Genomic DNA, 20,489 nt, shown 5'->3' with positions numbered 1-20,489 from the left:
TCAAAACTTTGACTTCTAACCAACAATATCCCAGAGTGGGAAGGGAGGATACGATAGGCGGAGAATTGGAAGGTTGTGGTCCTCAAAATCGGCACCCATCAAAATGAGGCCCTCCCGTCCAGTCCAGCTAATGTTTCGTGCTTCAATCGCCATGGGATGGTTGATTATTATTGCAGAAGCTAATTAAGTCTTCGACGAACCAGTAAGCTCTCTGCTCCGCACAGGATCCGATAAGTTCCGGAAGAAGGGCGACCGCGTGTGCTGGTGGGTCGTTGCAAACGGGTGGTTCGTTGGACGTCCGTAACGATCAGATCAGGTAAGGATCGATAGGATTGTACGATGGAAATCACACGCAACTCACCTCACCGGGGTTCTTCTCATCATCGAAATTAGATTTGGTCGACGGAAGTAAGCTTACCAGCTGGCAACTAATCGTTACGGTTGGGTTCAGTCTCCAAAAAACCCGGGCAGGGTGAAAGATTTCCCGGTACCTTCATGGGTTTCAGTGGCTTTCGGGCGTAACGGATGTCTTGACCCGAATGTCCGCTCGCGAAGGAAACGAGCTGTTTCGTCCATGCGGCGGCGCTTGGAGAAACTATAAGAGGTTTTCTGGGTAAGTAGTGCAAGTTAAAAGCCGGTTCACCCCGGGAGGGCTCTACACAGAAAAGACGGCTTCGTCGTCTGCGGTTGGTTTGCTAGATTCGGGAGAGTTCGAGAAGCATTTAGCCGTGAACTGGGTAGCGTGGGATGGAAAACCGTACCGTTCGGCCCACGTTTTCCAATGGTCTTATTAGCTCTACGGTACGGTACGGGCACATCAGGAACACCGTAATGAGGAATATATAATACTGGCTTATCGGAAAAGTTCTTGCCATGAAAGTGCGCACTCCGTGTTCCAGAGTTTTGGGTTTTTCGGAGCAATATCTACGACAGCTTTAAATTATTCGCCTCGTATAATCAATTCAGCAAGCGCATAATTTATTTCAATAATAAGGGTCGATTTGATTAATTCATTCCCACCAGCGTGTGAACCTGTGAAAATTGCCAGTGTGTTGTTAATTGTTGTCTAAATCACCTCAGATTTGATTTCCCGCATGCATGTTAGTCGAAAGCAGGAAAAGTTATAAATGTTTGAATTTCTTTATAGATCCATGTGATCCTGACACTATGCCTTGAGGCATGCCTTAAGAACGATTTTTCACACACAATCGTTTCCTGTTATCAGGAGACGAGGAGCGAACAAATAAACACATTTCCCAAACATCATTTAATCTTCCCCTCGGTGTTGTAAAATTTTATAGAATCTCCCCTGTTACGAAACTAAACTATTCTTCCAAAGTAGCATTCATTTGCCGCGTGTAGCTTTATTCATGATCACGATAAAAGGGCATGCCAGGAAGCATGGAAGCCCATAGAAACCCGGATAAATGATGAGTATTCTATCGATAATAATAACGGGACCCTGTAATATTTAATGAATGTTCGATTTCCGTTCCAACTCATCACAGAACAATGATTATTTCCTGTTTCCACTCCATTATGCAAAGGATGTGCTTGTGAACAGGCGGAGGGGAAAAATAAAGAAAATAAAAATGTGTACGATAAAGAATTTCTAGCTCGTGATGGCGGTACGATTTCGATTACGTATACCTTCAGCAAACGGTAGGTAATGGAAAGCGCTCAGCTCAGAACTCAGAACGGCTCCAAGAAGTGTGTTAAAGATTATTTTCCTGTACAGCAGGGTAGATTGGGAAATGGGAAAATTACAGATAATACGCCTACAAACTGGAATGAGATGCAGAAAGAAAAAGCAAGAGAAGAAAAAAAAACAGGAAAACGCGACACGACCGTCTCGCCTTTTGCCTCGCATCGTCATTTTTTCCAGGCGATATTGTTGCCTTTTCTAATGGAGTGAAAAATACCATTTTGATCATTTCATTTCTTGACATTCTTAACCGTTTTGGTTCGTGATCTTTCGCACGGGATAAACTGTGGTGATTGTTTCTTTTCTTCTTCATTTTGAAACACGCTTGCACTGTAATTACCAAGATGGGTTTTTTTTTGCACTTCGTCAGAATTTCGTTTGAAGTACAGCGATGAGACGTACCAATTACAGTATCCTGTTTGGTAAGCTTATCAGAATACTGCCAATATACTTAAGCTTTTTCGCGTTCTTTTCTTCGTGACGATAAGTGATGCTACAAACTTCGAATGGAAAATCAAAATGGGTTTCATTTGTTGTTTACACATTTGAGTTATTATACTACAATTGTCAGTTTAATTAAATGAAAGTTAATCAAATAAAAGTATTCAATTTAAATACTTTTTTTCATTACTTTTGATCATTTAAACGTTAAAACTTATCATGGTATACATATTACTTTCAATCGGTGAACAGTTAACAAAAATGCAGCAAAGCTTTTAAGTTAAGTTTAATTGCTAGGAAATGAAGATCAATCTAATTAAATGAAGTTCACACATTGTCCATTTCAATTCTCTTTATTAAAACATCCATCCATCTAGAATTCACAGCAGTAACGATGAACTAACCAAAGCCTAAAACCACATTAAACAAGCGACAATTGGTTGCTCGTCGGAGAAAAAAAAATCGTACCGGTCTATTGTCTGCATCCGACATTCCCATCATCGAAAGGATCGTTTCGTCAGCAACCTGTACCAGGATATCCAGCACTAGATTAGGTGAAACAGGCATCCTGATAAACAGGAAGCGTTTGTGTAATTTCACCGTTTCCGGCATCCTGATGCAAACGATCGTCCTGCTACGCGTAGCCAACCGTAATGGAAAGTAGTATCGCATACCTTGCCGAGGAATGCGTGTTGAATCGTATGCAAACTTCACTTACAACGGGACAGCAGCCGACAGACGGACACAAACCATGGGATCTAAACATTCGTGACGTCCATCGTAAGCGTTGGCTTTTTGTTAGCATGCTAGAACGATGCATGATAGAGCTTATGTACGATTTCTTGAAATACGTGAACGTGAAAAGCTCAATTATGTCGCAAGGTTTTAGCATTGTTTGGCTAATCATGCAAGACATCTTTGGACAATTAGCCGAAATGGTATTTTTTAATTTGAAAATTGTCATTAAAATTGTGTAATAATTTTAGTAAAATCCTAATTTTATGTTTAAAAAACTTCATATTTCAAATAGCGTAAACTATCTACGCTGGTACAGTGGACGCGCCTTTTATTTAACAATGCTGCAAAATACTGCAGTAAGGATTAGCTATGCACCGGTGAACGAGCTGCATCCATTTCATTCTTCATAAAATATGTTCAATCGGAAGATAAATTTTGCTGGAATTTACGGCCCGTTTATCGACAGCGCGGTATGGTGAGTTCTACGGAAAATAAAACAGATCCTCCCTTCCGATCGCTTGCGAAGCAAAAATACGCTAGTCTAAACAATTTTTCAGCTCATTGGAAAAACACACAGACATAGACCACCCGTTTTGAACGCATTTGCAACCTGACAGTCCGATAGCGACCAGACGGCCTACGTTCTGCCGTACTTTAACGAAATGTGGCACGCTTACGGATCAATGGTTTCGAAGCGGAGCATTGCTCCCGTTCCACTAGCGGATGAACTAAACTTTCGCTCCACATTCCATGTCAAATGGTAAACTTTGGGCTGTTTTCTTCCTGTGCCTTGTGCCATGGATGCATTCCGAACGCTACGGATACGGTAGGAATTTCGGAAATTGGAATTAAAATTCGAACTAATCTCGTCTGGCCGGCGAGCGCGGACCGTACACCACCCCGCCGCGTGCAAATGGAAATTCAATTTACCAACGAGTCACAAATTGGATCGATAGACACCCAACGATGTGCGTGTGTGGGAAAATCGGGGAGGATTAGTTTGCCACGGCACAAACTTGGTGCCACGATTTCTGATTGGTTTTTCACAGTCGATTTTGTACGAAACATTTACCGAAAGCATTAATTGATCGGGAACCGTCGGCATTGGTTAAGTGCACTGATTAGGTTTGGCTACTGTACGAACTATTCCTTTCTTTTAATATTTTTTTGCTGTTCATTTTTTTGTGTTATATGCAAGCTCCTGTCCAATCAATTGGATACCTTTTGTAATCGAATGTTATAATCAAAATTTGTAATTTTATCTGCAAAAACTATATTTTTTGTTGACCACCACCAACACTAGGGTCGCACATCACTAACATTTGGAATAAGGGTAAATTAAACTTTTAATTTAACAAATTACAGATTCTTCAAGTGCAGTTAGTTATGAAGTTTAATTTATTTTTTTTTTTGGTGAACTCATATGTAACAGAACAGCATTAAAAGGTGTTGACATAAACAACTATTAATAATTTAATTGATTAATTGGTTACTTAATAAAATTGTGTGACTTTGAATATCATTATTTAACAGCCATTATTTCCACTGCACTGTGGCTCGATAATCGATTTAATTAACTAAAAGTTAATTAACCGTAATTCAATCACTTTTAAACCATCTTCTACTCGTAATAAGAATCCGCTTTTCCAGACATATACTGTCAGGTCGTCGTGTAGCCAAGCATAAGAACTTGATAAATCCCTAAACCTTATAAAAAGTATCCCTTTTTAATTGTCTGTTAGATACAAATCAAAAATAAATATTAGAAAAAAAACTTCTTTCAATGAAACATTACGGCATTCGTATTCTTCAAACACAATTTTGCGTGAGCATTTTTTACTGAGCAGCAACAGCGAAATGGAATGTTGTAAAAATTTTGCATCAGAGAACCAATGAACTTTTGACATTTGTCAATAATTTAAAATTAGAAAATTAAAATCAATAACATTAAAGAGCTGCAATTGGAGCACATGAAAGAAACATTTCCCGAAAAAAATTAAGTAAATTCTCTCTTATAACTAAGACTCTAGTGTAACCGCTTAAATTCTGCATTTTTCAATAAAGAAACACCTACATAACGAATTTTTCGTATAAATAAAAATTATGTACTCAAAACGTATATACATCTCTGAAAACGTGGACTCTGGAGAAAACAAAGTTTGTATGAAGTGGTGTCACATTGAATTCATTGCACAAAGGCTGTCAAGTTCGTAAATCTTGAGTTCTGGAAAGATTAAAAAAGGTTGAAAAAATCTAAAAAAAGATAAAAAAAAGTTTTAAAAAATATGACAAAGGAAGGAAAGTTAAAAATTTTAAGTACGGGTATAATCAAGTGTATTGTATTTAAACATCAACTCTATGAGGTGAGAGTTATTCAATTTCCTATGATGCACGGGAAAATCTGGCCCGTGGGTCAACGTGTACAATCAAGTGAAAATATTTATCGAGCGTTGCCTGAACCAATAATGAAAGCTTTTCCGCATAGTTATTTTGTGCATGCCACACACACAATCTCCTAGTATAAAATGGTTATAAAGCTCTAAAGGGTATCGTAATATTATGGTCCTAATGTTAGAGGCATAACATTTTCAACGAATTTTAGCTTGGCAACAACTCCAATGGAATTTAACTTTCCGAAAAAGCCACTTGTTCAGTTGCATTCGTTGGGTAACATAATTTTCTTTGAAAAGGATGTTATTAAACAAAAAACAACCAACTATAATAAGTATGCGCGGGAGTCATCCTGAATCAACCATTGCCGTAACATGTAAGCGTCACGGACACTGGATAGGTATCCTTTCCAGTATCGAAAAGAATAAATTAAATGATTGATCGAATTCGTAGAATCCTACAAACATGCCGATACGTGAATCCGCGAGGTAAAATACTGTTAATTTTCATTACCCTCCCATTCATGGCATACAAAATATGGTGCTACACCAAACCTACCCACCGTTCGACTGCGGCCATAACTATGTGTCAATATAATTATGATGAGAGGTATGTCCGATTGTGGAACCATCGTTCAAACCTCGTAACGCTCACGAGGACAGACAGGAATTGGACGCTTTTTCATGCAGCCTACTCGTCGCCCTCGGCTTCTCCTTCCCTTAACACGCACGCCTACACATACACAATGAATAAAATGTTTCCCAAACCAGGAATGGCATCGACGACGTACATTAATTACCATGCTCTTTTCAGAAGGAAACCATTCCGGTGTCACGTAGGGACTGCGGGAGCATCGGCCAGCATAAATGCCGAACATTTATCTTGCTTTCAGGTTGATGTATTCGACTTTGGTTGTTCTTTTTGTGTACTTGTTTTTTTTAAACGCCCTTTTCGGCGTCGTTCGTTAGGCTGATTCGATGCAATTTAAAGCCTGTCTCGGTCCGGTTTTCGAAATAAATGGTCACGGTAAATTGTAGCTTATTTTGCCTTGGATATGTGGTAATTTCGATGGTGTCGGAGGTTGTAAATCAAGTTTATTGCAACAATTAGCATCGTCTTCAAGCGTTCACCGATGTCAACCGATTTAATCCAAGTTAATCTTGTCACCCGGCTTAGAAAGGAGGCGACCAATAAAACGATCGAGAGCAGCTAGCGCTTTTATTTATTTGGTGGGGTTAAATTAGTTGCATGCGAGTGAGGCATTAAAATTAGCTATTTTTCCAAGTGATGTTATTTACAGCGATTTTTGTTTATCATCGGCGTATTCATCAGAAATATAGGTAGTTCAATTAAACAGAAATAAACATCGTCCTTTTTATCACCTTTTAAACTAAAAAATCTGCATTATTTATTTACTTAATACGTGTTAATTAACATTCAGGCGATTTGTTTTCAAATCAAGTTAAATAATTTATACCAATTAACTTGATTGGCTTAATGGTAATTTAAAAAAATAACTAATCGTGTCATGCTCGTAATTTCCAGCTAGTCCTAAAGTAAAATAAGGAATGAATTTGTAGGGAAAAACGCAATAAACCAAAAAAAAATAAAAAAAAAACACTTTTCCCTAAATTATAATGCTACTCAATGAAAAGTTGCTGTAACTGTCATAAAAAAAATAAAAAACGCAAACTTCATTAAATGCTAGCAATGTCATAAATTTTGAGGAAATTTAAATCACCCATCTTTTAGCTATTTTTCCATATTTCCCTACACAACAAAGTTCATCCCCTTTGAAAATGACGTGGTTAAGGTGCCATTGTAACAGTAAAAACAATACTTCAAACGGTTTCGTGTTGCTTCACAAAGCTGAAAACTTTACATATGATGGCAAATGCAAGATGGATTTATGAAATCCCTTTTTTTCCTCGCTGTTCCTTGGTTTTTCGTCTTCACTGTTTGCCCCGCACCGTTCGGCTTATATCGTCAAAATTTTCACGATTGATCGATTTCACCCAGGGTCGGCTGTACATGTTGAGCGATCCCTCACTGTTTGTTTACATTATGTTACAGACGGGTTCGGTCTAGGTTGGGCGAGTGTTGCGCCGTTTGTATTGTTTTCCATCGCTAACATTTCCCACAGCCCGGAGGTAAAAGTTGGCATAACTTTGAACCCTCGAAATTGCTTTCCATTGGGGCCCACGGGCGCATCCAACCGGCGTTATCCCCCTTTGCGATCCCAAACGATCTGCTGCCTGCGTTCAGGAATTTCAGAACGAAATCAAGAATTTTCGCAATTATTCGGATTTGAAAATGTGGGCAGAGTGTCGTTGCAGCAGGCACTTTTTGTATGGGCGGTATTTTATCGGTTGCTCGGTCGGTTCGTGCTATCCCTGGGCTGCTTCTTGTGCTTCGAAATATTCGGCTTTTTTCCCTCTAAACCGATAGCAGGATACCACGATGGTACGATGGCGCTGAAAGTTGAATATTGCGACGGGCAAACAACATACACGGGGAACAACAGACTAGCAACAAATCGCTTAACCCAATCCGGTTGTACTGAAGAGCTGATAAAGTTGGGATGGTAAAAACCGGCTTCAACATTTAAAATCTGCTGTGATGTCAGGCGTACGGACTTGATAGACATGAAGTAATTTGGCTGAAATTCGGACAGGTGCTGCTTTGTCGGAGTCTTTTTAATCAGTGTTGATTATTTTTGGCTTTGCTAACGGTGAATAACAATAATGGGAACCGTGGGAAGTACTTTCAATGTTCATCTGTGATTGATGTTTAAATATTGCCAAACGTGATACATTTTCTCTGAGGATGCAGAGTCGCGATAATAATTATAGTTCACTGAAATTTCAGAAAATTTCTCAATTTCATATCATAGCCAGATTATTTATTGCAAACAGTTCCACTTCCTGTGAACCCTCTGAACCTTGAAAATAATTGTTTTAGTTATTTGTATTTTGTATTGTGAATATATTTCTGATGTTCCATTAAGCTCTGAAGCAGAAAACAGAGAAACTGGAAATCTGATGATCTGTTTAATGCAAAAAAAATATACAAACTGACGAGAAGCGTTTTCTACAGTTATACTACAAATCAAAATCTAAATTACCGAAGAAAGTAAACGATTTAAAAATGCATGATCAATTTAAGTAAATTTAATTCGATGCTTTGCAAATAAAATTTAAAAAAGTTAAAATAAAAATGTTTCCGATATAAAACAATGCAACAAAAAAATAAACTAAAACTAATCAAGAAACTAATTATTTCACTTCCTTCATTTATTCTCGTTTGGTTACTGCATTTTACAAAAATATTTAACAACATTTTAAACGGACAAATAAATTAAGTAAGTTAATAGCAAATATGCACAACAAAGGATAGAACTTACACATGAGAATAGAAAAGATAAAAAATAAGTATTTTTTTTAGGAAAAAAACGCTTCTAATTAAAAAGGTTTAATCAAATTATTATTCCAATATACAATTAGTACAGTAAAATGATACTTTAGTTGAAGAATTTTGAAAAATGGGAATGTGCTTGTAACATTTAAAGTACTAAAGAGTTTTGTTTCTGAAAGCTTAAGGTTTGACCTTTTCTTTAGTGAAAAAACATGCATAATCTTCAAAAAAAACTATGTTTTTCTAAAGAAAGAAGCACCACACCCAATCGTACAGAAAAGTACAATTTCCTCTCTTATGGTTGGTATTACTTCCAGCAGGAGCAATAGAACCCGTTTGTTTATGTCGATTCCGTCCGCCATTGCGTTTAGCCATTCACATTCATTCTCTCTTGACCACTAAGCCGTATCGGTTACGGCGTCACATCCTTTCCCATCCAGTCTCAAAGCTCGTTTGCTACGTCAATTAGACTTCTCGTGTATTATCAACATTGTTTACTAGTCCATTACCACGTCCTTTTGTGAAAGCGCACCAGTCGATTTTCGTCCGGACTTTCGTCGCGTACATCGCCGACGACATTGGGCAACAACAACAACAGGCAGAAGAAGAAGAAGAAGAAAAAAACCGAAATCACACCGATCACACAAATACAGCCTACGCAGCAAAGTACTGGCGCCCGTGCCCAGCGTCCCATTATTCAATTTGTTGTAATGATTTCGACCAGAGATGCGTAATAAAGCGCTCCAGATTAGATTTGCTGTATGCGACAACGGGCGCTCGATTCCGGTGGTTTGTTGTTAAAGGCCAATGCTTGGATGGACATTAGCGGCCAGCTTAGCCGAACCGATTCGAGATTGAATCGGGCAATTTTTTCACTTCGATTGGCAAAAGCAATCATACTAATCAAATAATTAATTAATTGACGACATAGAAATCGCTGTTCGTCCTGTCGAGTCAGACACGGGAGAAAATATTGTTGATAGATTGAACGACAACCTCCACCCCCGGGGTTTTGCGGTTTGGATGTCAACACTAATCGCTCTGGCGGGTAGTTTATGAACTCGTGCCGATGTGCCGCAGCTTCTGATGAGCTTCTCTTGTTCGGCAACGATTTCCCTCACAATGATACCAGCAGCTGTATGGTGCGATTAGTTCTTCACTGATACGAGACTCGCTATGTTTGGACCACAGGACATGATCGCTGCTATTTTGGTGTAACAAAGGGAGAGCAAAAATAACCACTTAAAGGGCATGGGTATCGAAAGAAAACGAAACGCTGGTGACGTAATCAAACGGGTAAATATCCCGATAAGGTTTGGGGTGGAAAAAAAATTTTCTACTGTCACCAAAGCACGGTGCTATTCCACCCGGAATTTTCTTCCACAAAAACGATTTACACGACCCGTGTTGAGCATTTTTGTTTTAGGCTTTGCCATAACTGCTCGGGAGTCCTAGCGGCTCAAGCAATACCCAAGGGGCTTGTAGAAGAAATGTTTGGAAAACAAAAGTTTTTCCTCCACACGACATCATCACCGCACACCGCGAATGATGATGTATCGAAGCGAATTGGCCAGCACGCTGAATTTGGGGGGGGGGGGGGTGAAGATTGAAAAGATTTATAGTAGGAATGGTGGTATTAGGCCGGCGAAAGTCGGGAGACTATGAAGGCAAGGAAAGAAATAAAACGCACGTTCCCAGCGTGCCATTGGCTCTTCATTGGCGCCGTTGAATCCCGACCCACCGTGAGATTTACTGACCCTGAAGAAAACGGATTTTCCCAAGACAAATACAATTATTTCACTGTTATCTTCGCTAAGTGAAACTGTTTTGATTCCACTTCCCAGCCAGTGGTTTTGGGGGTGATGAGCTTTCATGTTTACCCACGCCATTACACCTTTTTGTTTTTTGGAGCTATTTGTGCTTTGGCAAGGTGATAGACAACGGAGTGTGTAACCACCGTAATATTGTCCGACCCGGCCATTAAATCCTTGTGTTCAGACCTTCATTTTTGCCGTTTTTTGGGGGTGTGCTTAGGTTTAAAGTTGTGCCTTTAAACGAGATTTGGTTTTTTTCTTCAGTTTTTTGAACCCTTTGATTGCTTACCCTGATGAGTCCCTTTGATCTGTGGCCACACACAACAACCCACACAAAAATGGACGATGGATTTCCCGAGTGAAAGCGTAAGGCGCGGTGCTATAAATCAATCACCCACGAACCTGATGGACGAACATCTCGTTGGCACATCGATCAATCAACTGATTGGTTTTTCCTATTTTTGTTGATCACTTTGGTAAGGGCTGTACAGGCGTACAAGTCGTTTCTGTTGCGACACTGTCTCCATGTTTGGTGTCTTACTGGCATACGGTTAATTACATCGTTTGATTTGAAACGATTTAATGGAGTGACGATCGAAAAAAGGAAAAAAAATATACATCGATAAAACAAACACAGGAAAATGTTTTTAGCACAGTTCGAGATTGAATGCCAAAGTGAAACAATTTTTGTATCCGTGTGGTGAGGTTTTTTTTTGCTAAGTAGGAAAGCATGTTGATCAACAAATACCAGCTAAAACTTTTCTTCTCAATTAAGTTTTAATGTAGGTTCAGATTCCTGCTCAGTTGAATGTTTTGTTTTTTCAGCAACAACACTGTGTTACTACGAATTGCACTCAGAACTAATCTGAATCAATAGGGGGTTTTACGGTGAAGCAATTATTAACATCGTTTTGATTTTCGTCTGGAATTGTCTTCTCAAATGTGGTTTTTTTAGTTTCATACCGACATACCTACGTTTATACGAGTGAAAGAGAAAATGATTGGCCTTGTTTTTGTCCGATAACAACGAACTCTCAAAGGATCGTGAGTGAGTTAAACATTGTCTTCCAACTGAAACATTTTCTGTTGTCTTTATGATTTCTTTCCTAATTGTTTGTTCTACGTTGGAAAATTTCTCTTATAGAAAATGAAACAAGCTCCAGGTAAATTTTAAACTAAACCAATAAAAAAAATAGTAACGGGAACTTACTACAGAATTATAAAAAGAAAATTATTCAATGCGCTACGTTTTTTTATTATGATAAATGACTAAGGAAAAAAAATCGGGCTTGACCTGGAAAAAATATATAATAACTGAGACATATGTATTTTTACTACCAGTTTTTATCACTCGCTTCCGTCAAGTACCAGGCGTCTCCATTGGTTATCATCATAGAGGGAAATTAATTTCACTCTACATGGGTCCCATCTAGAGATAGAATCTCTCAAAATGTTAATTATATAAAAGTATGGAGATGAACGAATCACTCCAAATATTAATTGCATAACAGGGAGTAACTAGATTGATACATCTATAAGCTTCAATTAAGATTTTTACAATAAATGGAAGAAACAATAAATGGTTTTATGAAGTATTTATGATTACGTCATTTACAACGTTCTATTTGAAGAAATTTTCAATTATTTCTAATACATATTTATATATGGTTTTCTCGTTGCAAAACTTTCTCTTTCCTTCTGTATCATTCATTTTTCACCCTAAAGCGTGCAGTACTGCGTATGCGTACATACAAACAGCACCATAACTTTAACTTTCCCTAAAACACGAAACACACCATTGTCTTAACAAGAAATGAAACGAAAAAAAACACACACACAGAAAAAGACATGCAATCCCGAAGGGAGATCGTCTTAGAATTTTTACCAGCCATGGTCAGCTGGCTAACAACTGTTACGGAAGAGCTAATTTATTAGTTTCCGTTCGACTGGTAAGCCGAGCGGAACCGGCAAAACGAATCCGGGAAACGGAAAAATCGCAATCCAAAGCGATAACGGTTCGACAGTGTAGCGATATGATGATGGTGGTAAATTTCGGGTGAGTGAAGCAGTGAGACACCACTGCGCGTAGGATTTTGAAGGCCCCGAGGGTTCTGCCTGTACAAGCCACAAACAACGCCATTAATCTTCGGCACATGCTTAATGTAATAACGGACCGCTCGTTTGCTCGTAATGTTTGTGTTCTGGCGCTCGAAAATCGATTTGATTTGGCAAGCTCACTTCCTTCCGGAGAGTTTGAAGCAGCAACGGCAGGCAGGTGGTTCTGAAGCTTCTTGCGCTGCGACTGTAAATTGATTTTCCTGGAAAGGAAACATTAGAACAAATTAAAATTATTGTGCCCTTCAAGCCGTATTTTTACCGGCTTCCTTACAGAGCAAGGTTTTCTATTAATGTTTTTGTGTTCCTATTTCAGTCATCCAACCATTTCATTGCATCATAATGAGGACAACATGATTTTAAAGATATATTTCACGCGTTCATTCATTTACCTTTGTTTAACATTACGGGAAAATTCATAAATTGCAGGTTCCACTAGCTAACAAGCAACCTGTTCACACCGGTCCATACCAGGATTCGCACCTACTTTTCGGTTCGTCTCACCGATACGCGTCCTGCCGCCTTTGGCAACAGCGTCGGCAGCTCCGACAGCTGGCTCGTAATGTTCGTCAGTATCATCACGTCCGGGCCGCTGATGGTTTTGGTAATACGCTGAAACGTGCCGTCGGCACCGCGCGTATCTGTGGTCTCGCGAATCACATAATTACCATCCCGCTGCCGTACAACCTGACGCCGTGGAACGGATTGGTGTGGGCAGGTACGCTCCATCTCAAAGGCACCGTTGGATTCGTCATCTTCGTCGCTCATTAACATCGGCGCCATGCTGCACTTGGTGTGCTGTTGCTGACGTGGCCGTTGAAGATTGAGCGGTGCACTGACTTGCTGTGTCGCTTGCCACATTGCGCTGGTCGGAGTCGCGGCCAGCATTGCTGATGGTGCCCGCACAGTACTGCCATTGTCAAGTCGCTCGGGAAACCGGTTGACGGTACCGGCGGCATTCGATGCATGCGGACAACGCCGATCGTTCCGCGATGGTGCAGAGCGACCGGAACCGTTAGATGCATTTCTGCCCACGACAGATGAGCTGTGTCGGATGCGGTCGATTAGCTTACCGAGGTTCCGGACGATCGGAAGAAGCAGGAAGAGCAGCTTGTCGGGCGAAAGATTTTCACGCCGCCGTACGACTTGCGGAACATCGATCGCAAAGCGGATTATCGAACCGATGAGGCTGACGGTAAGCTCACGGTTCGTCGGAATCGGAATGGACGGGCCGGTGTTCTGCGAATTTTTCATGATGTTGTTGAAACTTTTTCCGCGCACCACATGGACCAGCCCGGGGAGTAGTGAGCGTCGGTGTTTTGACGGTGAACGATGGATGCTTTGATTGAATTTTTTTTTACTCATGCCAGATCGAAGTTTCATGGCATACTGCGGAACATTACCAGACACCAGACGACTGACAGATGCGCTTCGCTTTGAAACGGTGAAGTGTTCTTCACGCCCGCGTAGAAATTTTGCTTCACTGGGTAGCATTCAATTATTAATTCAATTTTCAACCGTATGCTGCAAAAGTTTGCCTTTTTATGATTACGAACATAAAACTGTTGCAGACTCACAAAACGTGTTTGAATTTTACTTAAAGCAGTAAATGAAAATTGGACACACCTTATGAAAAAGTTTTCGTTTCGGATCATTATTATCACACAGCGACAATATTGCATAAACATGCCATAAGACTAGCGGCATCAAATAGATCACAAAGCTGTTCGCTACATCGCATTAGATTGTGTCTTATACCTCGAAATAGAAGCAAAAGCTCCTAAAACGAACGTTATGCTTGGACGCTAATTACAGTGTGCCCATCAATACCGGCCACTGTTTGGCTGATAAAATGAACTTCCATAGCCGAACTTTCGTTGACCGTGAATAGGCAAAAAGAACCAGTAATGTTAACACACTGATGCAGAAAGAAAAAGAATCGAATAGAAACGAACACGGCGCGCACGGAAATCTGAGATTATGTTTTGTGACCTTTTTTCGAACAACGTTTTTGCAGGAAGGTGGGTTTTGCGACATTCGATTTCCTGTTTTTATGACGTGTCGTGAAGTAACCACACATAAAAAAGCACACCTTCTTTTTTATCCAGTGAACCTGATAAAGCAGCTCTGATATACGGTTTTGACGACGGGGATCACTGCGCTGTGGATGCTATCAACCGGTGCTCAGCAAAAGATTCGGTCACAAAGTTTATCGCAAAATCCAGATCTCGTCTTTCAGCTGGCCCCCGGGGGAGGGGGGAGAGGGGGATGGTGAAGGATGTCGAATCCGAACCCGACACCCGACCCCACTGGCCACTAGCGCAACGATGACCTGCAGGAAAACGATGTTTGCGAGTCAGGAAACGGTGAACTTTCTTTTCATCGTAGATCAACGCTGGCACTGCGGTGACACATCCTTTCGAGCGCAAGGAATAATGTGGTCATCGGTATTGGCAACTTATTTATGTACGTGTAAAAACTTCTTTCATGGTTTCTCCGTCTTACGGGTTGGTGAAGCTATTTTTGCCTTTTTACTTGTGCGATTGCAAACTGATCGTATGGCTTAGAGAAGGGAGCTTGAAAGAAAAACGTACCATCCTTAGAAGGTTTTTAAGTTTGGGTTTGAAAAGAGCCTATTACTTTCATCCCGATAAGTCTTTTTTTTTTGGAAGGTAGAATGGTTCCACGAAAACCGTATGGACTCTATAAAATTCTCATTTCGACCAGTGACTGCATAGAAAAGCGTTACATTGTGATACATTCGCTTGGTACAATCGCAGATTTTATCCCTTTGCTTATCATTGAGTGTCTAAAGAAGGAAAAGGTTCACTGAGTTAGACCAGTCATGGGAAGTGAAACGCATGAATAGGTAATTCTTTTTTTTCTCCATACCAAAAACATCACACTAACCAGATCGTTACTTATTATGTCGAGCTATAAACCTTTAATGATACAACAAAATCTACTATGTCAACTATTTTATATTTGTGCCATATTTAATCAATGGCAAACAAGAGCGCAAAATTACAAACAAATATTAGACTTATTGGATAGACGGTAACGTAACCATTGGCTTGTAAGAATAAACATAAACGAAACTGAGTGCCACCGAAAAGGTACTACTAAACCGGGAACTGAATGTCATCCCGGAAAGGGGTTCAGCAATAGAGCAAATCGTCTTAGTGCAAACTTTATCCCGCAAAAACTTTCCCCCCCCCCCCTTATGTATGGCGTGACAAATTGACTCCGTCATAGGTACTCGCACAACTAACAGACTACTCCACGGAGCACAACATTTTTGTCGTACTGATTGGTGGAAATGACGAAGCTGCACAGAAGCTGCTGGTACACGTGGGAACCATGCCACCAGCAGTGAAGATGACATGCGTCCGTATATATAGTTCCGTATAGCATCGGTGGAGCAAGTTTGTTTGCTTTCGCGAAACACTCCACACAATATGGGGGTAGCAACACACCGTATAGGCAGGTGGCAGATTCAATATTGCTCCCTTCCTTTCCTTGTTTACCAATGCCAACACAAATCATTGTGGTGTAGGAAAGAGCAATAACATAACATGAAGCATATTATGTTTTCCTTTTGCGTGTGTTTAGTGTGTACACCTGGGTCGTCCAGCCGTTGCGATGTGCATTTGTATGATAATGTTTGTCCGTTTGTTGATATTTTACCAACGTTCGTACACCAAACTGCCACTCTCTCAATTAGCACGATCGCGCTGATGAAAGTGTCGCCCGCTTCCTTCAATGATCATTAAAACCGTCTAATTTGTCTCTAGTGCCAAAGCACAGCTAAAGTTCGTACACTATTTTGCAAAGATAAAAAGATAAAGAACCAAATTAAAGTAAATATCCCCGTCTGAGTAGTGCGTGCAAATGCCGCTGACCATTGATGAAAACTTTAAATTGATTTCTTAGAATAGTGTGCACCGGAAGTACCGCCGCATCAGTACCGCACTTATTTCGAAACTATTTGGTATGAAACTTAACATCTTATTGCATCTTGGCCGAGGTTTCAGCAGTTTCCAATCATGCTCGAATGAAGTTCGAGAAAGTTTTTGTACAAAGAGTTGTGAGACCACTTCGTGTAGCCGTTAGCAATGGGTTTTGAAGCGGTACGTTTGTTGTTTTTTTTCTCTCTTTCTTTCTCTCTCTCTTCTTCTTCAACATCTTTCTCCATTTTGGGAAAAAGTTTGAGCTCATTGAAAATGCCATCGGGAAGGATGTGCCCCGGATTTCGGTTCCCGGAAGGGATGATTTCCTTCCAACACAAAACGAAGTGAATTAAATATGCAATGATTAAACCATTCGACCGGTAAACTATCCCAACAAAAGCGAGAAACTGTTTGTAGACCAGCGGGCACCAAAGATCGCGGCTGGAATGTGGCCTAGTGGGTGGGAGGAACCAAAAAGAAAAAGTTTTCCATTCCGTATTTTTGTTATTGCTAGCGAAATGCTTGGCTCTCTAGTAACACACTGCAACCAGCCGCAAGAGAAATGTAAAAACCACGATTATGTTCTCCCCGCTCTTCTGTGCTAGATATTTTTGCTCCATCAGCACTGAGTTAGCATTAATTTTGCTGTATAGTAAAACAATTGTGTTTAGCCAGTTGGTAATATCTGGTTTTGAACGGTTCGTGCGATAGAATGGAACACATAGAAACGTGGAAAAATAGCTAAAATAGTTTGGCATGTAAAAACACTGTACGATAAAAATTCAAACAATTCACTCTAAGTTTCTTGATTATATCTTTTTTTTTTAAACCGATACCATGTTTGGACATATTCCTTTTTGCGCGAAATAGTATTTCAAAAATGCACCAGATAGTAGCTGCAGCAAATTAACACATGCCATGGTTGCGGTTTATTCAAGCGAAATTGCTATCAATGCGCTTAAATGTGTAGTGATAGCTGGTTTTTGGTAATGTTAGTATGTTTGTTATGTTAACAGCACATGTTTTTGAAGCTCTTAAATACTTGCATTTTTTGCCTCTAAAATACACTGTACACAAAATGACTATGGACGATAATAAAATGTTAACTCTTGAAAGTTATTTCAATAGCCAAAAACACCTAAATATGGTCCCATGTCTTTTCAAAACTACTCTTTTAAGCAATTTTTACTTTTCAAGACATTGCAAAAATAGTTCATTCTATAAACCGAAACCCGTTGGCCGCCAATCCTTGTTTCTCTATCTGTTGGATGTATCTACGACGCATTGAATTACTTCCTAATGCTATCTGTATCTAATGGGCTACCCTGTCTAAGCAGCTTAAAATGACTTCTTTCAGTACCATTCTAGTGACAAACAGAACACTGGAACCAAACATGAAAGTTCGCTGCCTAGACAATGATTGAATTGTTAATCCTTCTAAGCGTCACATCGCGGACATTTCTATGTCTGATACTACGTAAGTACTCAAGTTATAAATGTATAACATAAACTCGAAGTTATAATGACGAAGTTTCTTCAGGCTCACAGCAACGATATTAGTTCAAAATAGGTGAAGATTTGGTAGACTTCATTCCCTCGTTAATGTCCAACGCAAGGTTTTCCACCTGGTTTGGTTGATCTTTCCAAGGAGATCTGTTGCAATAAAGTGCAGGTAATCAAGTCTGCCGTTAACCGGCTATGCAAGGCACCATGTACATAACATACCTTACTGAAGATAACGTAATTTCTCCCTAAATGTTGCTAAATTTAAGTTAAAATTTTAATGTTCGAATAATATGTTAAATACTTTGGACATAGATAAAATCGGGTCATTTGCTCCATATTACGTATTTCTGAATTCCAGGTATATAAATTTCCTGCATAGTTCAGTGAATTTCAAGATCTGATTTGTATTATAGAAGACTTCTGCAAACCTTCTTAAGGTTCTCTCTAGCAGCGATACTCAACAAGTCGTAAAGAACTTCTTCAGTTGTCGACAGATAAGTAGACGGGTTCGACAGTACTGTAGGAGGAGTAGGAGTAGTTCGTCCGACGGAATAGGGTACAAGAGGGTGAGAGAGAGATCGCAGCTAGCAACCACCAGAGGACAAGCCGTATCTTGTATAATGATCCTTTCTTAGGAAAGAAGAGTGCTTGAGAACAAAGGATCGATCGTAGGACCAATCGCAGATAATCGTTTAAAGATAAAATTATGACCTTATATGGGCAGGAATGGGGAACGTGCCGAGGGTGTATGCGTGCGGCGAACAAAAAGAACGGAGGCATTAGCTTTCGGACCATACGGAATTACACTAGACGTTAAAATGTCGTAAAAAGGATCGATAGTTCAAGATTATTATTCACGGCATCCGAAAACTAACAGAAACATTACTAGGTTAGGTGACATTAGCAAAATGCCATTTGTTGGTGTAGTCCCTAGATATTCCTTTAACTGATCAAAATCAAAATAAAAAGCTCAATTCTGGGAGGACTCCACATCCATCTACAGAATAAATCAACAGAAGTTGTCGATTTATTTTGTAGATAGTATTTTCGGGTAAATCTTTTTTCTGAGAATGTATCTGTTGAAATGATACACAGAAAGGCAACGAAATACCTTATTTCTGAACGGTAATTTGATGAACGATTATGTGAATGTGGTTGAAACAACTATTAACTCTCTCTTTAATTTATAATTATAATGAAAACTATAATTGGACGGGTAATTGATAGAACCTACACCATATCTTAGTAGAAGGGTAAAACGTAAAAAAAAATATTTTTATTGCACCATTATTGCGAAACGTCGAAGATCTACAAAAATCAATGTCCACCTTCGTTTGTATTTGACAGTTGAAGATTGATTAAATTTCCTTCTTTGTTTGTAAAGTATCCCACTTTCGAATGGGATTAAATGAAAATATACAAAATAACAAAAGAAAAACTGGATTTGAACAAAATAATTTTTGGCTGAAGTTGTGAAATTATTTTGCTTTAATTTTGTACACTAAAATTACTGAGCTGTCGCATTTTAAAATCTTCGAGCCCACGTAAAAGAGGTGTCGAATGTTTCACCGTATATTTTTTCTTTAAACCATCTAATGCAGGGATCAGCAAAATCCGGCCCGCGAGCCAAATCCGGCCCACTAAACGATTTGATTCGGCTCGCGAGAAAATTTTTGTAAGACTCACAATTACAATAGACTCAGAATTATCGAATTATCACGATATCAGATTATTTTTAATCCTTTGAATCCAAAATAAATTTAAATTATGTCGTATCTATATTCATTTATTTAAAAAAGAAATCATCTATCTAAAAATCGTTGGCCCGCAGTTTCAGTTGAATTTTTATTGCACAGCCCTTTTGGATAAAACTCTGCCGACCCCTGTTCTAATGCTTCAAGATTTATTTTATATCACATGTATGTCAAAAAAAACCTCTCTTTACGTTGTTGTTTAACACTAGAAAAGGAAGAAGAAGAATCTCTTTGATAAATTGCCAATTATTCACCGCTTGTTTGTTGATTTATTTTGACTGCTATTCACAATTAAACAGTTATGAAAGTGATTGATACAAACCAATCCAGAGCTCACTACTTCGCTAAGCTAAATGACAAACTTAGCCACGCAAAAGTGTTGAGTCCCAAAAAGAAGTAAAAAAAATTAAGTTGTTTAAAAATAATCACCTCTACCTCTGTCATTCATTAAAAGTATAACGATTTTGTGTATAAAGCAGGATCTATTTCAGCACTTGTGCGTCCAATTTCTTGAGCTGTGTAATTTAGTAGTTTACAGTTCTGGTTAAATTATGTGTGCCAACCTCGTACTCAGCCAGCGTTGTAATCTAATTAACGAGAATGTGATATCATCACCGAAATGATGGTGCACATGTTTGCCCAATGAGTGTGAATGAAACAT

At 39.3% G+C, this 20,489-nt stretch overlaps 1 protein-coding gene across 3 annotated transcripts; it reads right to left on the bottom strand.

Annotated features, from left to right (window-relative positions):
- Positions 1–12,375: 12,375 nt before the first annotated feature.
- On the bottom strand, positions 12,376–14,338 carry LOC125768889 (uncharacterized). Of its 3 annotated transcripts, none has more exons than XM_049437189.1 (2): positions 12,893–14,338; positions 12,376–12,821 (listed from the first exon to the last, which is right to left on the bottom strand). In XM_049437189.1, the coding sequence occupies exon 1, from the start codon at positions 14,110–14,112 to the stop codon at positions 13,102–13,104; it is 1,011 nt and encodes a 336-aa protein (XP_049293146.1). In that variant the 5' UTR covers positions 14,113–14,338; the 3' UTR covers positions 12,376–12,821; positions 12,893–13,101. The 3 variants fall into 3 exon arrangements, with proteins under 3 accessions (XP_049293146.1, XP_049293147.1, XP_049293148.1); XM_049437190.1 differs by having other exon boundaries at positions 13,011–14,338; XM_049437191.1 differs by having other exon boundaries at positions 12,376–12,805; positions 13,011–14,338.
- Between the last annotated feature and the right edge of the window lie 6,151 nt (positions 14,339–20,489).

The sequence above is a fragment of the Anopheles funestus genome, chromosome 3RL, assembly GCF_943734845.2.
Source record: "Anopheles funestus chromosome 3RL, idAnoFuneDA-416_04, whole genome shotgun sequence".
NCBI lineage: Eukaryota > Metazoa > Arthropoda > Insecta > Diptera > Culicidae > Anopheles > Anopheles funestus.
This window is presented reverse-complemented; position numbering and strand designations above follow the sequence as displayed.

What these genes read in the sequence shown, in the direction of transcription:
- LOC125768889 (XM_049437189.1), bottom strand. Translation starts at nt 14,112, where the DNA reads ATGCTACCCAGTGAAGCAAAATTTCTACGCGGGCGTGAAGAACACTTC.